Here is a 15,200-nt window from a genome sequence, read left to right as displayed (position 1 = left end):
GAGTGTAATGTAACATGTCAATGTTTTGGAAAGGTTCAGGAGACCTAATCCAGAAGTATTATCTCTTCAATTAAAAGTAAAGGTAGGGAGACCAGATAAAAGCAATCACTCTGAGTAGTGCTTGTTTCTGTATCTCTTCTAAGTAGGTTATGTTTACTGTTCCTGTTAGTTTTGAAGCTCCAGGTGCCTGGATCCTGCTGTCTTTTGTAATAGTCTTCCTTGGTTTGTTTTGCAGAAGATGATTAAATTGGACACTGAGCAAACAGTGCCAATATGATTTTCTTGCATGTTATAAACCAGGTCAAGAGAGGAAACATAAAAATACAATTAATAGGAAATTAAAAACCAAAAAAGTTATGCAACAAGCGTAGGAAATAACAAACCAGCGCAGAGATATTATACTCATGTGGGCTTTAATTTTTAATTAAAGCATTAATTTCTTTTCTAAGTAAATATTTTTGTGTTCAGAGGCTGATCCCATTTTCGCTACTTGAGACCAAAGCTTGATCCTAAGCATCTCCAGTGTTCTTATCACTGAGCTGCTTGGCTTTTGATGGGAGCAAAAAAAGGGCTGTGCCAGTGGTTATCCCATTAAAAAAGGGAGCAGTTCAGGCTTCTTGGAGCCTTTGTGTGTGTGTATGTATACATATGTGTGCATATATGTATATTCTACATTTTATCTTTCTGATGGAAGGGGACCTTGGTGTAGTGATGGACAGTCGGCTGAATATGAGCCAGCATTGTGCCCGGGTGGCCAAGAAGGCCACTGGCATCCTGGCTTGGATCAGGAATGGTGTGGTAAGCAGGACCAGGGAAGTCATCCTGCCCTGTACTCGGCACTGGTGAGGCCTCACCTCGAGTGCTGGGTTCAGTTTTGGGCACCTCAGTACAGAAAGGACATGGAGGTGCTGCAGCAGGGCCAAAGAAGGGCAGCAAGGCTGGGGAAGGGCTTGGAGAACGTGGCCTATGAGGAGAGACAGAAGGAACTGGGGCTGTTCGGTCTGGGGAAAAGGAGGCTGAGGGGAGACATTATTGCTCTCTGCCAGTATCTGAGAGGTGACTGCAGCAGAGCGGGGTTGGTCTCTTCTCACTGGTGACAGGATGAGGGGAAACGGCCTCAAGTTGCACCAGGGGAGGTTTAGGTTGGATACCAGGAAAAGTTTCTTTACAGAAAAGGTTGTTAAGCATTGGAACGGGCTGCCCAGGGAGGTGGTTGAGTCACCATCCCTGGATGTGCTTAAAAACCGTTTGGATGTGGTGCTCAGGGCCATGATTTAGGGGTGGGCTGTTAGAGGTAGGGTAGGATGGTTGGGTTGAGGTTGGACTCGATGATCCTTAAGGTCTTTTCCAACCTGAGCAATTCTATGATTCTATGCTGTTCCTGTCTGAAGGCCCGGGGCAGCCTGAGGTGCGCCGGTGTTTGGAATTTAGGCTGTGTTTCTATTATTTCTCAGCAGCCTTTATCTGTTGTAATCCGCTTAGCTGCCGACTGCAGAGAGTTGTTTTTGAAAGAGCTGTGGGCCCACAGCCAGCAGCATGGAAATTCCCCAGCGCGTTGTTTTCTCAGTTTAGCTTCTGCTTTCACAATTTTTCCTTTGCCCTATCAACTTTCTCTGTGTGCTTTTTGTTTCTTTGGGGGATTAATACCGCTGGAGTTGTGGTGGCAATCATTGCCTCTCCCTTTTCTCGGGATTTACCTCTTCGTGCCATGCAGGCACCATATGCAGAGCAAGAAGCTGAGGCAGCACCAAACTATGAAAACAGCCAAAGCAGCAGGGAGCAGTTAAAGTAAATGCTGCTGCTTGACGGTGTATGAATAGTGCAGATATTAATAATATTTGTGCAACTTAATGGGCTCTGAAAACCCAGCACAGCATGAAACGCGTGCAGAGGACGAATGGAGCGTTGTTACTTAGTGTTCAAACATGCATCACAGTTTAAAATGGCTTTTGTTTTCATCTTAGGGTATTTCATCTTCAGAAACTGCAGACATACTGAAGTCAGCATTGCGTGAAGCCTGAAAGAGGGAGCTGTCATCGTTGGTTCAGTCGGACTCGATTTTCAGCAGGCTGGGAGAAGCAGCACAGGGGTTGGGGGCTGTCAGGCTGCAGGTCTGTGCTGTGGTTGTGCTGAGCTGGGGCAGGCTGCAGCAGAGCAGGGGAGCACCGGGTGCAGGTACACAGCTGTCAGGGGCTGCCTGCTGCCACACGGGTCAGGGTGCCTGTGGACAGGCGTGTCGTCGTGCCGTAGTACAGCGAGGTGCTTTGGGTTCTGCTCGCCAAGCGGGCTGATGGATTGTAAGTCATTCTGTAGAACAAATCTGATTACTCCAATTATTACAGTTAGCGCTCCTGCAAAGCTAAGTCTATATAAAGAAATAAATAAAGAAGTCCTGGCCGCATGAGGCTGAAAAACAAAGAGGAAAAACAAGATTACGGTGAATTAGTGCAGGTCAGCTCCCTCGTTTCACCAATGTGGAAAGCAGGTACATGTGATGTGTAAAAATAAATTGCCTGCTGGCTGAGGGAAGCAGGGCAGCCTGTGTTCTGGGCCCGGCTGCCTTCTGCTCGTCCCTTGTTGCTCACCTCTGCTCCCACCCCTGCCACACACACCTCCAAGGGCTGGTCGTCTGCTGGTGCTGCTGTGAGCATTGTGGGTTGGCAGCACGTGGAGGAGCTGCCATGGCGGGCACGGATCCTTCGGGAACTGCACTGTGGTAGTTCTGTGATGGTTGTGTCTGGTACACTAACAAGTTACTTTGAAACCACCTGGTTATGAAAAATTCAACATTTCAAGTAAAGTAAATGAGTGATTTGCATCCTATTGTGCAAGAGAGGTAAAAATAAAGCTACTGAAGGAGGCTGAACATCTTTAACCTTCACGTGTCTTGTATACTTCTGTTTGCAGGTGCTGGAAACGTTTGCTGGACGCCTGATCAAAATGGGGGTTTTAGCAAGGCGGGACATTCCCAGCCTCACCAAGTACCAGATAATTCTAGCGAGAGATCAGTACAGAAAAAACCCTTCTCCACAAAACGTGGTGAGTGTCATCATTTATCTCGTGTTATTAAATACAGAAGTTAAACATTTTAGTTAAACATTAAAGTAGTAAATAAAAAGCAACACTTCAGAGTTTATGAGGTTTTTTGGTGTATTTACATTTCCAATGTAACATTCTGTTTTTAGCTTTGGAATAAAACAGGCCTACTTGTTCCACCGTTCTTGATTCTATTATGGGAGAGTTAAAAAGAGAAGAACCACTTTTCTAAACTGGGATGGTTTTGAGAAACTGCCTTGTAGTTCACGATGACCAAAGTCGCACTTTCCCCTCAAAATGACATTACTGCACCTCTTTTCTGTCCGTTGTCACTGAGTGCCCAAGTCCTGTAACCTCCTGCTGGAGGTCTGGGCAGGCAGACGCTCGCAGTGCATCGTTTTGTTATTCGGCTCTGTTGCTCAGACGCTCATCTCGTATTTGTTATAAGAATGGCAGTACGATTCCTGCTGTTTATCATCTCCCTAATTTAATGATGAGTGGGTTTTATTTTCACAGGGGATGCAGCAAGGCGTAATTGAAGGAGATTTTGCGCTCTGTATCAGTTTATATCATGGTTATGAGCTGCTGCAGCAAATGGGAGCGCGATCGTTATTCATCTACCTTTGTGGAATTATGGATGGATCAAAAGGTGAACTGTCTTCAGAAGCATCCTTCCTTTTTTTCCCACTGCTCCTCAATTAATTTACCTCATCTGTCTTGCTAGCTTTGTACAAATCAATTAATATAATGAGTGGGTTTCAAGTCTAATTGGTGTTTGTTTTTCCTTTGACCCCATAGGAATTGCATTAACTCAGTGTTACAGATGGAGTATACTTGGGAAAGCATGTGCATGCATGGCAGTAATTTTGAAAAAAAATAAGGCACAAAAAACAAACTAAGAGGCAGTAATATCTCAGGACAGGCAGAGATAAAGTGCTAAGCAATTTAAACCAAAATTGCTTGGTAAAGCAATTCCCCCAATATTGAGCTCCCCCTGTAGCAGAAGTACTTAAAGTGTATGCATGATTCGAGCACCTTTGCCAGAAGATTATAAATGTGGGTACATCACACTAGAATTTCTATCCCAGCTGTGCAGGATCTCACAAAGGGAGATATGAAGCTGCAGCTGGTTTGGTACTGACATCTTTGCTGAGAGGAGAAATTTCCACTCGGCAGTGTCAAACTGCAGTTTGTGTCAGGGAAGGGATGGTTTCAGCTGTGCAAAATGCCCTGAGATGAAGCTCTGTGGTCCCTTGCTTTGTTCTCGTTTGCATGTGTGTCATCTGGCCGTGTAGCTTGGGATAGCTTAGACAGCATTTTGCCCAAAGCACCGCTTAATTAAAACGGCACTGCTTTGTCCTGTGTCTGACCCAAAGGTGTGCAGTGCACATCACATACTATAGAATGTCTGCAGAATGTGTATTTATGGTATGTGTGTGCTAATATATTTCCTTGTGAATTTTATGCTTCTGACCTTTTTACAGTTGATTTCAGATTGTTGTTCTGTGATGGTACAGAGCTCCTGTTAGTGCTGGGGAGCATTTCATGTGCTTCCTTGATTCTTAAATTCATGTCTGCTGTTAAAAGGTGACAGAGAGAAAATATTCCTAGTAACTGGTTTTTCTGTTCTGGATTTGTACATTTGCTTTTCTGCACTGTCAGAAAGTCATTCCAGAAACTTGTTGGTTTGTTAGTTTGAGCTTTTAAACTAGGTTTCTTTATTGTCAATTAGTTAAAAAAAAAACACAGCATTTCTGGACGGCTTTCCTCCTGCTGAATGGTTGAGGTAGGAGCTTTCAGTTTACCCAGGGACCCCAGCTTCTGTTCCTACAAATAGTTTTCATCTTTCAATTCTCCAGTGGCATTTTCCCTGAGAAAATACCGACTCTAAACAACGTTTGTTGTATTTCCTAAGCTAACTTATGAAAAGATAGGAAAAGGAGTTCACTGCTTTTGAGAAGTTTATCTTTTGGACTGGAAAAGTGAGATTCGCTCTGGAGTCTGAATGCTGAGGTGTTATAACTTCTTTTGCACAGGATTAACTCGTACAAAGAATGAACTTGGTCGCAATGAGGACTTCATGAGGCTGTACCAGCAGCTGACAGACATGTTTTCAGACGTGTGTCAGACTTCAGCAAATGGAAATCTTCACAAGAGTAGAACAGGTTGGTGTTTCCCCTTTAGGGACAGGATATTTACTTTCTGTTTAACAGAAACACTGAGTATTTCTGCACAGTTTGTAGATGCAGGAAGCTATGCATTTTGTTATACCTGGCTGTAGTGTTCTTTGTTTGAGATCACTTTCTCCAGACTCCTCATGGTGTTTCCCATCTCTCAGTGGGTTTAGCTACCTTCTCATGAGTTCTGTGTGTTTGAAGTTTTTAATTTGATTTAAAACAAAAGGTTGTAATATTATTATTTGGCTATACACCTTTTACACTGTGACTGTGACATGATAACAGCATGCTTTAAAAAACTGGCTTTAACAAACATACTTCAGTAAGTAGCTCACTTCAGTTTTTGTCTAGGTGAATGCAGTGAGTGTAGGCATCAGGAATCTGTATGCCTGACTTGGAGGTTGGAGCTTGGTGATCCTTGAGGTCCCTTCCAACCCAAGCCATTCTATGATTCTATGATACTGGAGAACTGTAGCAGGAGAAAATGAACTTCACTGAATCTTTATAGTTCTGGCAGCTTCACTTATATCTCTAATTGCTTTATGTCTTTTTTTCAGTGTCTGAAAATAAAAAGGAATTTATTTACAGTCATCCAAAATTAAAGAAATTGGAGGAAATAGTAACAGAGCACTTCAAGTCCCGGGGATGTTCTGGTAAGTACTGACAGCTCAAAGAAAAAGGAGTGAACAGTTGAAGCTGTTGACAGAAATGAACAGAAGTGCCTACTGATTTCATTTGTTCAGGTATTTCTTGTAGGCTGTTCTGGTGGGTGCTGTGCTAAGTAAATTAATTGGCTCCGGTATTGTGCTGTAGATTGTGTTTCAGTGCAAATTACCTGGTCTGTTGATGGATATTCATAAGAAATTTGATGAACTCCAATAGAGCATTGAAATGCAGTTGAAGTTCTTGAAGGGAGACAGCTTTGACCTTGTCACAGTAGGAAAGATGCTGTTGTTGTCTTGCTGCTGAGACTTGCGCTCTAAAGGTACCCCTATGTGTTTTAAAATAAAATACTAAAAAGTGAAGTGTCTAGGAGGCACATTTTGTCTCTGTGTAGCATTAAGAATATGTTTTTGGTTAAAGGCACCTTGCTAAGAAACCCAATACAGGTGCAGGTCTTTCTGCCTTTGCTTTGAAGCAGTGCTCATCTTTGCCACTGAGCTGGGAGATACAGCTGATTGTGATGGAAGAACATTCAGAAGCAACAGAGTAAGAGAGCAAGGGAAAGTTTTGAACCTTTCTGCTGTCATGGGGTTCCTGTGCTGTAGAGGCAGGTGTGGCTTGGGGCAGTAAGTCACAGAAAGCTGTTACACATCCCTTGCACTGCTCCATGCTCTGTGCTGGACAACTGCTGTGCTGCTGTTCATTGCTATGCCCAGCTTTGTTTTGCTCTGGACACTTCAGTGACATCTCAAAGTCATGTTGTATGCTCCTCGAAAGAAGGCATCTTTAATGTTATTTCAAGATACTTGCCACCAAACTTGAGCCTTTCAAAATAGCATTAATAACATTACCTCAGACATAAGCCATTCTCACGATAGTTGGTGCAAATTCTCCAAAATTTGAATGCTGCTTCGATTCCAGAGTGGAATTGTTTGAGCAGGTCTATCTGGGAGCATTTTCTGGGAATTTAAGGTTAGCCTAAGTAGGCTGAAAGGCTCATAATTAATTGTTTTTACCACTATTGATTTTTTTTTTTAATTTATTTAACTGGTGATTTTTTTTAGTTATTTTAAAAAGAATTTTGTTGAAAGAAAATTTATTTGAAAAATCGAAATGCCATATAGGTGAAGTGTATCTTCTAATTGTTGAATCAGATGAGAGCTGTGGGTGTGTGACTTGTGGGATGTCCTCTGTTTTTTGGGGGGATCATTGCTTTTGTATCATTTATAGAAGTATTTTTCTGTCTTTCTTTAATTAAACAGATCAAACCACGTCTGGAAGCACATCTGTGGACACCAGGGTGATGATCTTCTCATCATTTCGGGATAGTGTGCAAGAAATTGCAGAAATGCTGTCCCGGTTCAGCCCAGTTGTTAGAGTGATGACTTTTGTTGGGCACTCCACAGGAAAGAGCACAAAGGGCTTCACCCAAAAGGAGCAGCTTGAGGTATCAGCTGAAACTTGCAGTTGGAAGTATTTATAAGGAATATTAATTGTATAAATGAAGATATTATTATTAATCTGGATTGCGTGGTGATGACTGAGACGTCAGGTGTCATTGGTAAATTCCTAGGTGGTTCAGTTGCTTTCAGATTATCCAACACTACACTCACTAAACAGAATGTAAATGGCTGTTTACAAGGTGGATGGTGACAGGACAAGGGGAATGGTTTTAAAATGAGACAGGGGAGGTTTAGGTTGGATATGAGGAGGAAGTTTTTCCCCCAGAGGGTGGTGATGCACTGGAACAGGTTGCCCAAGGAGGCTGTGGATGCCCCATCCCTGCAGGCATTCAAGGCCAGGCTGGATGTGGCTCTGGGCAGCCTGGGCTGCTGGTTGGCGACCTGCACATAGCAGGGGGTTGGGACTGGATGAGCGTTGTGCTCCTTTGCAACCCAGGCCGTTCTATCATTCTATGATCAAACATAAATACTTACTTGCTTTAGGGTTTTTTTTTCCTCATACATAGGAAAATAAGATGTATCCTTAAGTTTTGATGTAGCAAAATTTAAGAAAACAATTGTAAGGCTTGGAAGATCAATTTTAGAAAAATACCATGGTTAGAGTCAGAATAAGGTGTTCTTTATGTCCTTTGTTTTAGAATTGAAGGGCTGCACTGATAGTCTTAGTGTGTGGTATTTGATCACAATGAAGAAATCAACACATTTGGAAAGACTGACTGAGTTTTGTAGGTTTAAAATATAAATTTATTTCTTTTTCAAAATCTGGTTAAACCTGGAAGCGTGCATTAGGGGCTTCCAGGCTAATTTGTGAAATCCATTCCTTTCTTCAGGTGGTAAAACGCTTTCGTGAGGGTGGCTATAACACCCTGGTGTCTACGTGCGTGGGAGAAGAAGGTTTGGACATTGGGGAAGTCGATCTCATCATCTGCTTTGATGCCCAGAAGAGCCCCATCCGGCTGGTGCAGCGCATGGGCCGCACAGGGCGGCAGCGGCGGGGCCGGGTCGTCGTCATCCTCACCGAGGGGCGCGAGGAGCGGGTGAGTGTGAGCTTCATCCTCACTGGGGGACACGAGGGGCCTCGGGATTGGAACGGAGTGCTTGTGTTAGAAGTTGGGCCACGTGGGAGTGCTCTCAGCAATGTCTTGTTTGACCGTGCTGGAAGGTATCGTGGCCTACGGCGTACGGCAGAAAATGTGCCTGCTTTCTCGGTGCTAAGAGCTTTGACTTTCAGGGTGGATATTAGGAAAAATTTCTTCTCTGTGAGAGCGGTGCTGCAGTGGCACAGCTGCCCAGCAGTGGTGGGGTCACCATCCCTGGAGGTGTTCCAGAGCTGTGGGGATGTGGGCAGTGGGCACGGTGCGGTGGGCTGGGCTTGGGGATCTCGGAGCTGTTCCCCAACATTAATGACTGTGTGATTCTAAGCCTTTGTTGTTAAAAGTGCTTACTTTGTAAATGATGAACTGAGATGCAGAAAGCGTGGTATTTTTTTTGCCAAGGTTACAGGACAGACTGTGGAAGAGACGAGAATGCGGTGCTGAGAGCCGGGGCTGGAAGCGCCTCGCTCTGAGCTGCTGACGCACCGCGCTCTCGGAGCAGTGCTTAGTGGCAGCAGCTTGCGTATGAGGTCTGAAGAGATCAGCTTAAGTGGAAATCTACTTTTGCTAAATTCCTGAATCTCAGCACTCAACTCTGAGTACAATTAATCTTCTCTGAGTGCCGGCTGCCCCTTGGGAAACAAATGTACCTGGGAGAGCTAAGCTGAGAGCTGGGAACTGATCTTCAGCTGTACCAGCAGCCTGACCAGGGTCAGCCCACAGCTGCATGACCACAGGTTTGGGACCCGAGATGACACAGTAGTGCTTAGGTGGGAGGAAGCCTGGCAATCCCTTGCCAGCTCTCTTGGACAGCTCTCTTTGGTTAGATTGGTTGCAATATAAAATGAAGCTGCACTTTCACGTTTTCATCTTGCAACATCATCTTGAATGCCAGGCATTCGTAGGCTTTATCACCGTTCTGGCTGAAAATGGATTTTGTTCTTTGTTGTTCAGTTTTGTTTACTTGCTTGCCTGGTTCTCAGGTGGGTTGGCTTTCATGAAGGTGAAGTTTGAGATCTGTGTAAGCTAATTGCAAAGCCCAAGTTTCAGTGTCTTACTGATGTTTGATCTATTCCTATCAACAATGTGGATCTGATTTAAATTTGTAGGTAGCTGGAATTTAATTGGTCAAAAGAATCCGGGGGGGGGGAGGAGGGAGAAAGGGGGAAGCTTATTTGAAAGGAAGAAAGTTTAAAATGGAGGTGAATGGTATTTGTAAAGAGATGTTTTCTTATGTTGCTTATGAAGACTGAAGGTTCCACTCTCTAATGGGATATTGATATAATCCCTTAAATTCCTTGAAGCTTCCTTTAAGCAGTTGTATTTCTACGGAGTTCTCCTGTGTTAGTCAAAAATCTTGCTCAAACTTTGTTCCATAAAACAACTTTTTTAACCTGTGCTGGGATCCCAGCATTTAACAGAATGCCTGTGGGCAGCTTAATGAAGCTCACCATTAACGCCTTCCAGTTTTATTCAGGGAGCATCTCCTTGTGTCCATCCTTTCGAGCCCTGGTTTCCAGGTTCCAGCTTCAGTGCTCAGAGCAATGTATAAGGGCAAGAGATGTGCTGCGGGGACTGGATTCATGCCTTAGTTTCTCCATTCTCGTCTTGGTTTCTCAGTTGTGCAATGAAAGGCAGTGTAATTAAAAGGACTTGAAGCACGTATGATATTAATTAATGACTTTATACCTTAATTTGCTTGACCTCCTTTCATTCTGATGTAATCCAGTTTACATCATCCCTGTATCTATTGCAGATTGCAGATTCCTCCAGGCAAGAGCTGTATTTCCTGCAAGCGTTGTGCCTACTTCTGGCTGTCTGACAGAATGTAAAAAGCTGCATGTTGTGTTTGGATTTTGTCTTATTTGTATTAAGGAGTTTTAAGGCATGTCTGCAATTTAGAGAACAGTCACTGTTCTTTGGTACCTCTTAAATTCTTACTCTTTGCACGTCTCGCATAGGTACGAAGAGATGATAATTCAAATTTAATTTGACTTACGTGTGTTATTGTGGAAGTTTTTAAAAAAGAAGGAATTAAAAGGACTTGCAAGCTATTTTTTGACCATTATCAGATTGTCTGTAGAACTGTACTGCTTTATTGTTGTCTTCAAATCCTGTTGCTCCCCTGCTGTGGTTCCCATGGTGTGGATGCATGCTGCCAGCCCTGAACTCGTGGGTCAAGAACTTGAACACAGCGTTTTGTTGACCTAACTGGCCATCGTGATTTGTTTTGTCTGCATTTGAGGGGGGAAAAGGCTGGTGATAGAAATGCATTACCAAACACAAGGAGTTCCATAATCACACGAGGGAGAACTTCTGTCCTGTGGGAGTGGCAGAGCACTGGACAGGCTGCCCAGAGGGGTTGTGGAGTATTCTGTGGAGATGTTCAAGACCCATCTGGATGCCCATGTGTGCAACACGCTCTGACAGGAGGTTGAGCAAGGTGTTCTCCAGAGAGCCCTTCCAACCCCTGCTGCTCTGTGGAAGACCTCACAGGCACTCAGGTGTTCTTTTGCTTTTGATCAAGCCCTGTGCATTTCAGCAACGTGTGACTTTTCCTTTTTCTTACAGACTTACAATCAAAGCCATTCCAACAAAAGAAACATCCAGAAGGCTATTTCAGGAAACAAAATGCTCCATTTTTACCAGCACAGCCCACGGATGATTCCAGAAGGCATAAATCCAGAGCTGCACCGAATGTTTATTACTGCTGAAAAATACGAACCAAACGATTCAAGAAAGCTTTCCAGAGGGAGACCTAGTTCTCTCCACCATAAATCTGCTCTCTTCTCCTGTGTCACTGGTAAGAGGATTATGGTGTTTTCTGTAAGCACTCTGCAAGCTGCTATATCATGTTGTTATCTTACAGCATATCAAAAGTGCCTGCTCGCATCAGTTTGGGTCTAGAGCAGAAGTGCCCTTCTAACAGCTGTAACCTTTCAGCTGTGTTATTCTGCTTTGATGCTGCCTTCTTTTCCTTTAACATCCTCACATCACAGTCCTGCCTTTAAATGTCTGGCCTTCATATCAGACCTTTGTTTCATCCTTCTCCATAGAGCTTCCCATAGAGTCAATGACTGAGGGTCAGAAACTTGAGCTGCAAAAAGAAGAGGCAAATGTAAATGTCTGCTGAAGGCTTCTGGTATGCCTGTGTCAGCTGGCATGCTGGTCACTAAGTGTTTGGTGATAATTCTGTACTGGATTTGGGCTGGAGCTGTGATGTCTAGGCTTGATGCTTCTATTAATATAGGAAATAGATCTTTTATACTGTCAGAAATTACAGTGAAACAGAAGTGCTTGAAAACTAGAGAATGATAAGGGACAAAAAGGAGAAAGCAAGAACAGGATGCTCGGACCCCCCAGAGGTCCCTTCCAACTCCAACCGTTCTGTAATTTCTTTTGTGATTTATAATTGCAAAAACTTTTGGAGAAAAATGAGTTTTAAAAAGAGAAATGGCTCCTTAGATGGTTCACTGACATGGCACTGGAATAAGATTACAGGATAGGATGAAACAGCTAATTGTTACAAATACTTGGAAATCATTCACAATCTCTTTTATTAGGTGCTTTTAGTACCTTAAGGACCAACAGCAAATGAAGGAAGAAGCTTCTTGACTTGAGAAACTGTGTCCAAGTAGTTACACTTGAAGTGTATTTGTGGATTTTAAGCACTTTTGAACGCAGAATTTCTTATTATCAAAAAGCCTGAACGTAGATATGGGGAAGCAAGCTACAAGATTATGCAGAAATTATCAGTTTCCTCTTTGGCTGCAAAACAGTTTCCCATTTCAGCATCCTTCATGGGAGAAATGTGAAGGAGAAGGATTAGCATCAGTAAATCAGTCTGCACATCCTCAGCCTAACCTCCCTGTGAGTCTGCCTGTGCTGCAGGCACAGCTGTGATGCTCCTCCTGATCACTTTTTTCCATGCCTCTGTAAGGCCTGCTTATCTGGGCTTTGCACACAACCCAGGCAGCACCCAGTAAGGAAAAGCAAGGGTGGTATAAAAAGATAGAGCAGAACAAAATGTGGAATTAATCATTGCAGAAAATCTGTATGTCTGTCCTAGAAAACAGGACCGAGAGGCACAGGGTGCATAGAGCAGATAATTGGCTGAAGGTGTTTCCTGCTGGGGGAATAGCACTCGGCAGGCTGCAATAATTACCAGGTTCCTTTTGTGCAAAGTAGGTTAGCAGCAGCCACAGCTGAAATACATCGTGTAGGTGGTGATCTGTCCTTGGCTGAAGACGGATGGGATTGACGGCCTGTCTTGCAAACAAGTGCTACGAGAGTGTAAATTACTGATACTTTCTTCATATTGAGCACCAGCTTTGTGTTCCAGTCCCCTTCATTATGTATGAGACAGTGCCTGCTGCCTGTTTAAATGATATTCAAGGCAAATCTCAAAAAGAAGAGAAAGCTCTTTAATTTTTGCATTTTCTCCTTCTTTTCCAAGTGTTCTCTTCTACGCTGGAAAGTTGAAGTTGGAAGCTGTAATGAACATTGCGTATGTTCTCATTTATCCTTCCTTGCTTTTCACTTGTTCTGGGGGTTCATTTGGTTTTGTCCATGGCAACCTTCAGTCTGCTTCATGTTCCTTCCCTGTTTGAGAGCAACTACACTTTATAGGAAAAGAAGGCTTTGAATGCCAACTTCAGCTCCTGCTTTCCTCCCTTAGCCTGAGATGTCCAAGTGTTTGGGTCAGACAACTGGGCATTTCTCCATGCTGTATGGAATTGTTGTTTCTGGAGAAGGGAAGAGTTGAGCAGCCTGTAAGTCAGGCATCAATCTTTGCTCTCTGCAAGCCGAGGGGATTCCCTTCCATTCTCCTCTCTCACAGAGACCTGTTGTGTTTTGTCATGTACGGAGTACGTTGTATTGCCCAAAAAGTTTGTTCTGCTCAGGAACAGAAATGTAATAGCTCAGTTACTGGGCACAGAGCTTTGGAAAGTAGCTGTTACTGAATGCTGCAAGCTATTGGAGGCCTTCATGCCTATGTAACCTTGGACAGTAGGATCCCCGTGCATTACTTTGGCAGATGGTATCACAGGATCCTCTTGCTTTGTCAGAACGAGCCGTCCTCTGGATCTGTAACAGGAAAACTGAAGTCATCTGTTGTTCTCATTGTTTCCTTTAATGTGTCTGGATGACATGTTCATCACCTGAACTCTTACAGAAGGTTCTGGTACAGTCTTTGGATAACCATCTTCAAGAGCAGCCAGAGCTATCCCAAACCAGATCTGTTTGCCTGAGAAGGTTTTTGCTGATGCCTGCTATTTCCCATCTAGCAACTTGCTGTTTGGAAGTGCCTCCTTGGTTCCTTGGCAGGCAGCTCTCTTAATTCTTGGATATGAAGACGTGTCTGAAGCAAGGCAGTGGAAATCCCTTTGGGCTGGCTGTTAGGGACTCTTCCTGGCCTTTCCTTTATTCCTTGCCCAGTCAACAACGTCCAGAGCTCCACACTGATTCAAGACTGAAGTACTGTCTTGGTGTGCGGGTGCTGGATAGTTACTGCTCAAGCAAACCTAAAACTTAGCTGTTCTTATAAATAACAGAAGGCTGTGAGATAGATTTTTCTGATAAGTGGTTCTTGATTTTCGTTTCCTACAGGTTTCTGTTCCTCCCTGAATTGGGTCCCTGAACTGTATGGTAGTTACAAATGAGTCTAACATCTCCTAGGCTTGGGTCAAAAATATTCTGGTAGCAATAATAATCTTCTGGGTTTTTTTGTTTGTTGAGTTTTTTAACCATAGTCTTAATAATGTCATTGTTGGTTAGATCTTTTCCAGCTGTGAAAGAATCAAGAGGAATTGAGGCTCGCACTCAGAATTTTAGGAGACCTGGTATTGAGTCTCATGTGCTTCCATGGAGATATGTTGTCTGGCAGTGGTGTTGTGAGAGGACTGGGAGGTACGGGCTGATTCCTCTTACACACTGTTAGTTCAGCACAGGGTGCTGGCTGCTTCTTCTTTCCAAATCCAGTCTCAAGGCGGTTTCAAATCAACTTGATGATTTTTCTCCAAATTTCATGCATCCAGGCTGAAAGCAGTCACATTAACTTAATAGCAATGCTTCGTATGTTCCTTTGCTATTTGCACCGAGGGCTGCTGGAGGGGTCAGGCGTTTTTATTGCATACAGCTGCCGAAGTGTGGAGTGGTTGCATTGAGGTTTGCTGTCAGACTGCTGCAGTAACTTGGTTTCCTTCTCTGAGCCAAGCAGCACCAGGGCCTTGTCTTCAGTCAGCTGCAACACAAGCACCCACCTGGCTTTCATCCGGCATCGATGCTCACAGATGCCTCGTACTTCCCACTTGGTGTTACGAGTATCTACACAGCTAACAAGCCCTCTGTGTCCTTTGCTTCTTCCGGGGAAATGTTCATAATACTTTTGTTTCTGTCCTCTTGCTCATCTACAAGTCCTGAATGGCTTAAAATAGAAAACAGATCTAGTCAAGAAATGACTAGGAAATATTTTTGTCATAACAAAATAATGTTGCTTTCCAGTATTCCAAGAGTAACTTAAACAAATAAGGCATAGCACTTCCCCCCAGCTTATTTGCAGTTTGTCCTTGCAATTACATTTACAAATCACTGAGAATTACATTTACAAATTCAAGCCAAATGCTTTCCCTGTTTGCTGTACTGTCTTCAAGGCCAGTTGGTGTTTGAATGAATGTCCCTCTACTCATATCTGCCAATGTTTCTTTATAGGAGGCCTTCCCCAAAACAGTCCATAGACAGGACCATAATTATAACATGTACAAATA

The 15,200-nt window shown here is 43.6% G+C and overlaps 1 protein-coding gene across 3 annotated transcripts in view; it reads left to right on the top strand.

Annotated features, from left to right (window-relative positions):
• Nucleotides 1–15,200, top strand: part of FANCM (FA complementation group M) — a 58,785-nt gene that overhangs the window by 18,535 nt on the left and 25,050 nt on the right. For all 3 annotated transcript variants that reach the window (XM_085225972.1, XM_085225971.1, XM_010712173.4), the window contains exons 5-11: nt 2,908–3,039; nt 3,553–3,685; nt 5,073–5,201; nt 5,771–5,866; nt 7,139–7,323; nt 8,170–8,376; nt 11,005–11,236. In XM_085225972.1, coding sequence (XP_085082098.1) covers nt 2,908–3,039; nt 3,553–3,685; nt 5,073–5,201; nt 5,771–5,866; nt 7,139–7,323; nt 8,170–8,376; nt 11,005–11,236 — 1,114 coding nt within the window. The remainder of the gene's footprint in view (nt 1–2,907; nt 3,040–3,552; nt 3,686–5,072; nt 5,202–5,770; nt 5,867–7,138; nt 7,324–8,169; nt 8,377–11,004; nt 11,237–15,200) is intronic.

Source organism: Meleagris gallopavo, chromosome 5 (assembly GCF_905368555.1).
Source record: "Meleagris gallopavo chromosome 5, MGAL_WU_HG_1.1, whole genome shotgun sequence".
NCBI lineage: Eukaryota > Metazoa > Chordata > Aves > Galliformes > Phasianidae > Meleagris > Meleagris gallopavo.
Note: the sequence above shows the minus strand (reverse complement) of the source record. Positions and strands in the feature narration are given on the sequence as shown.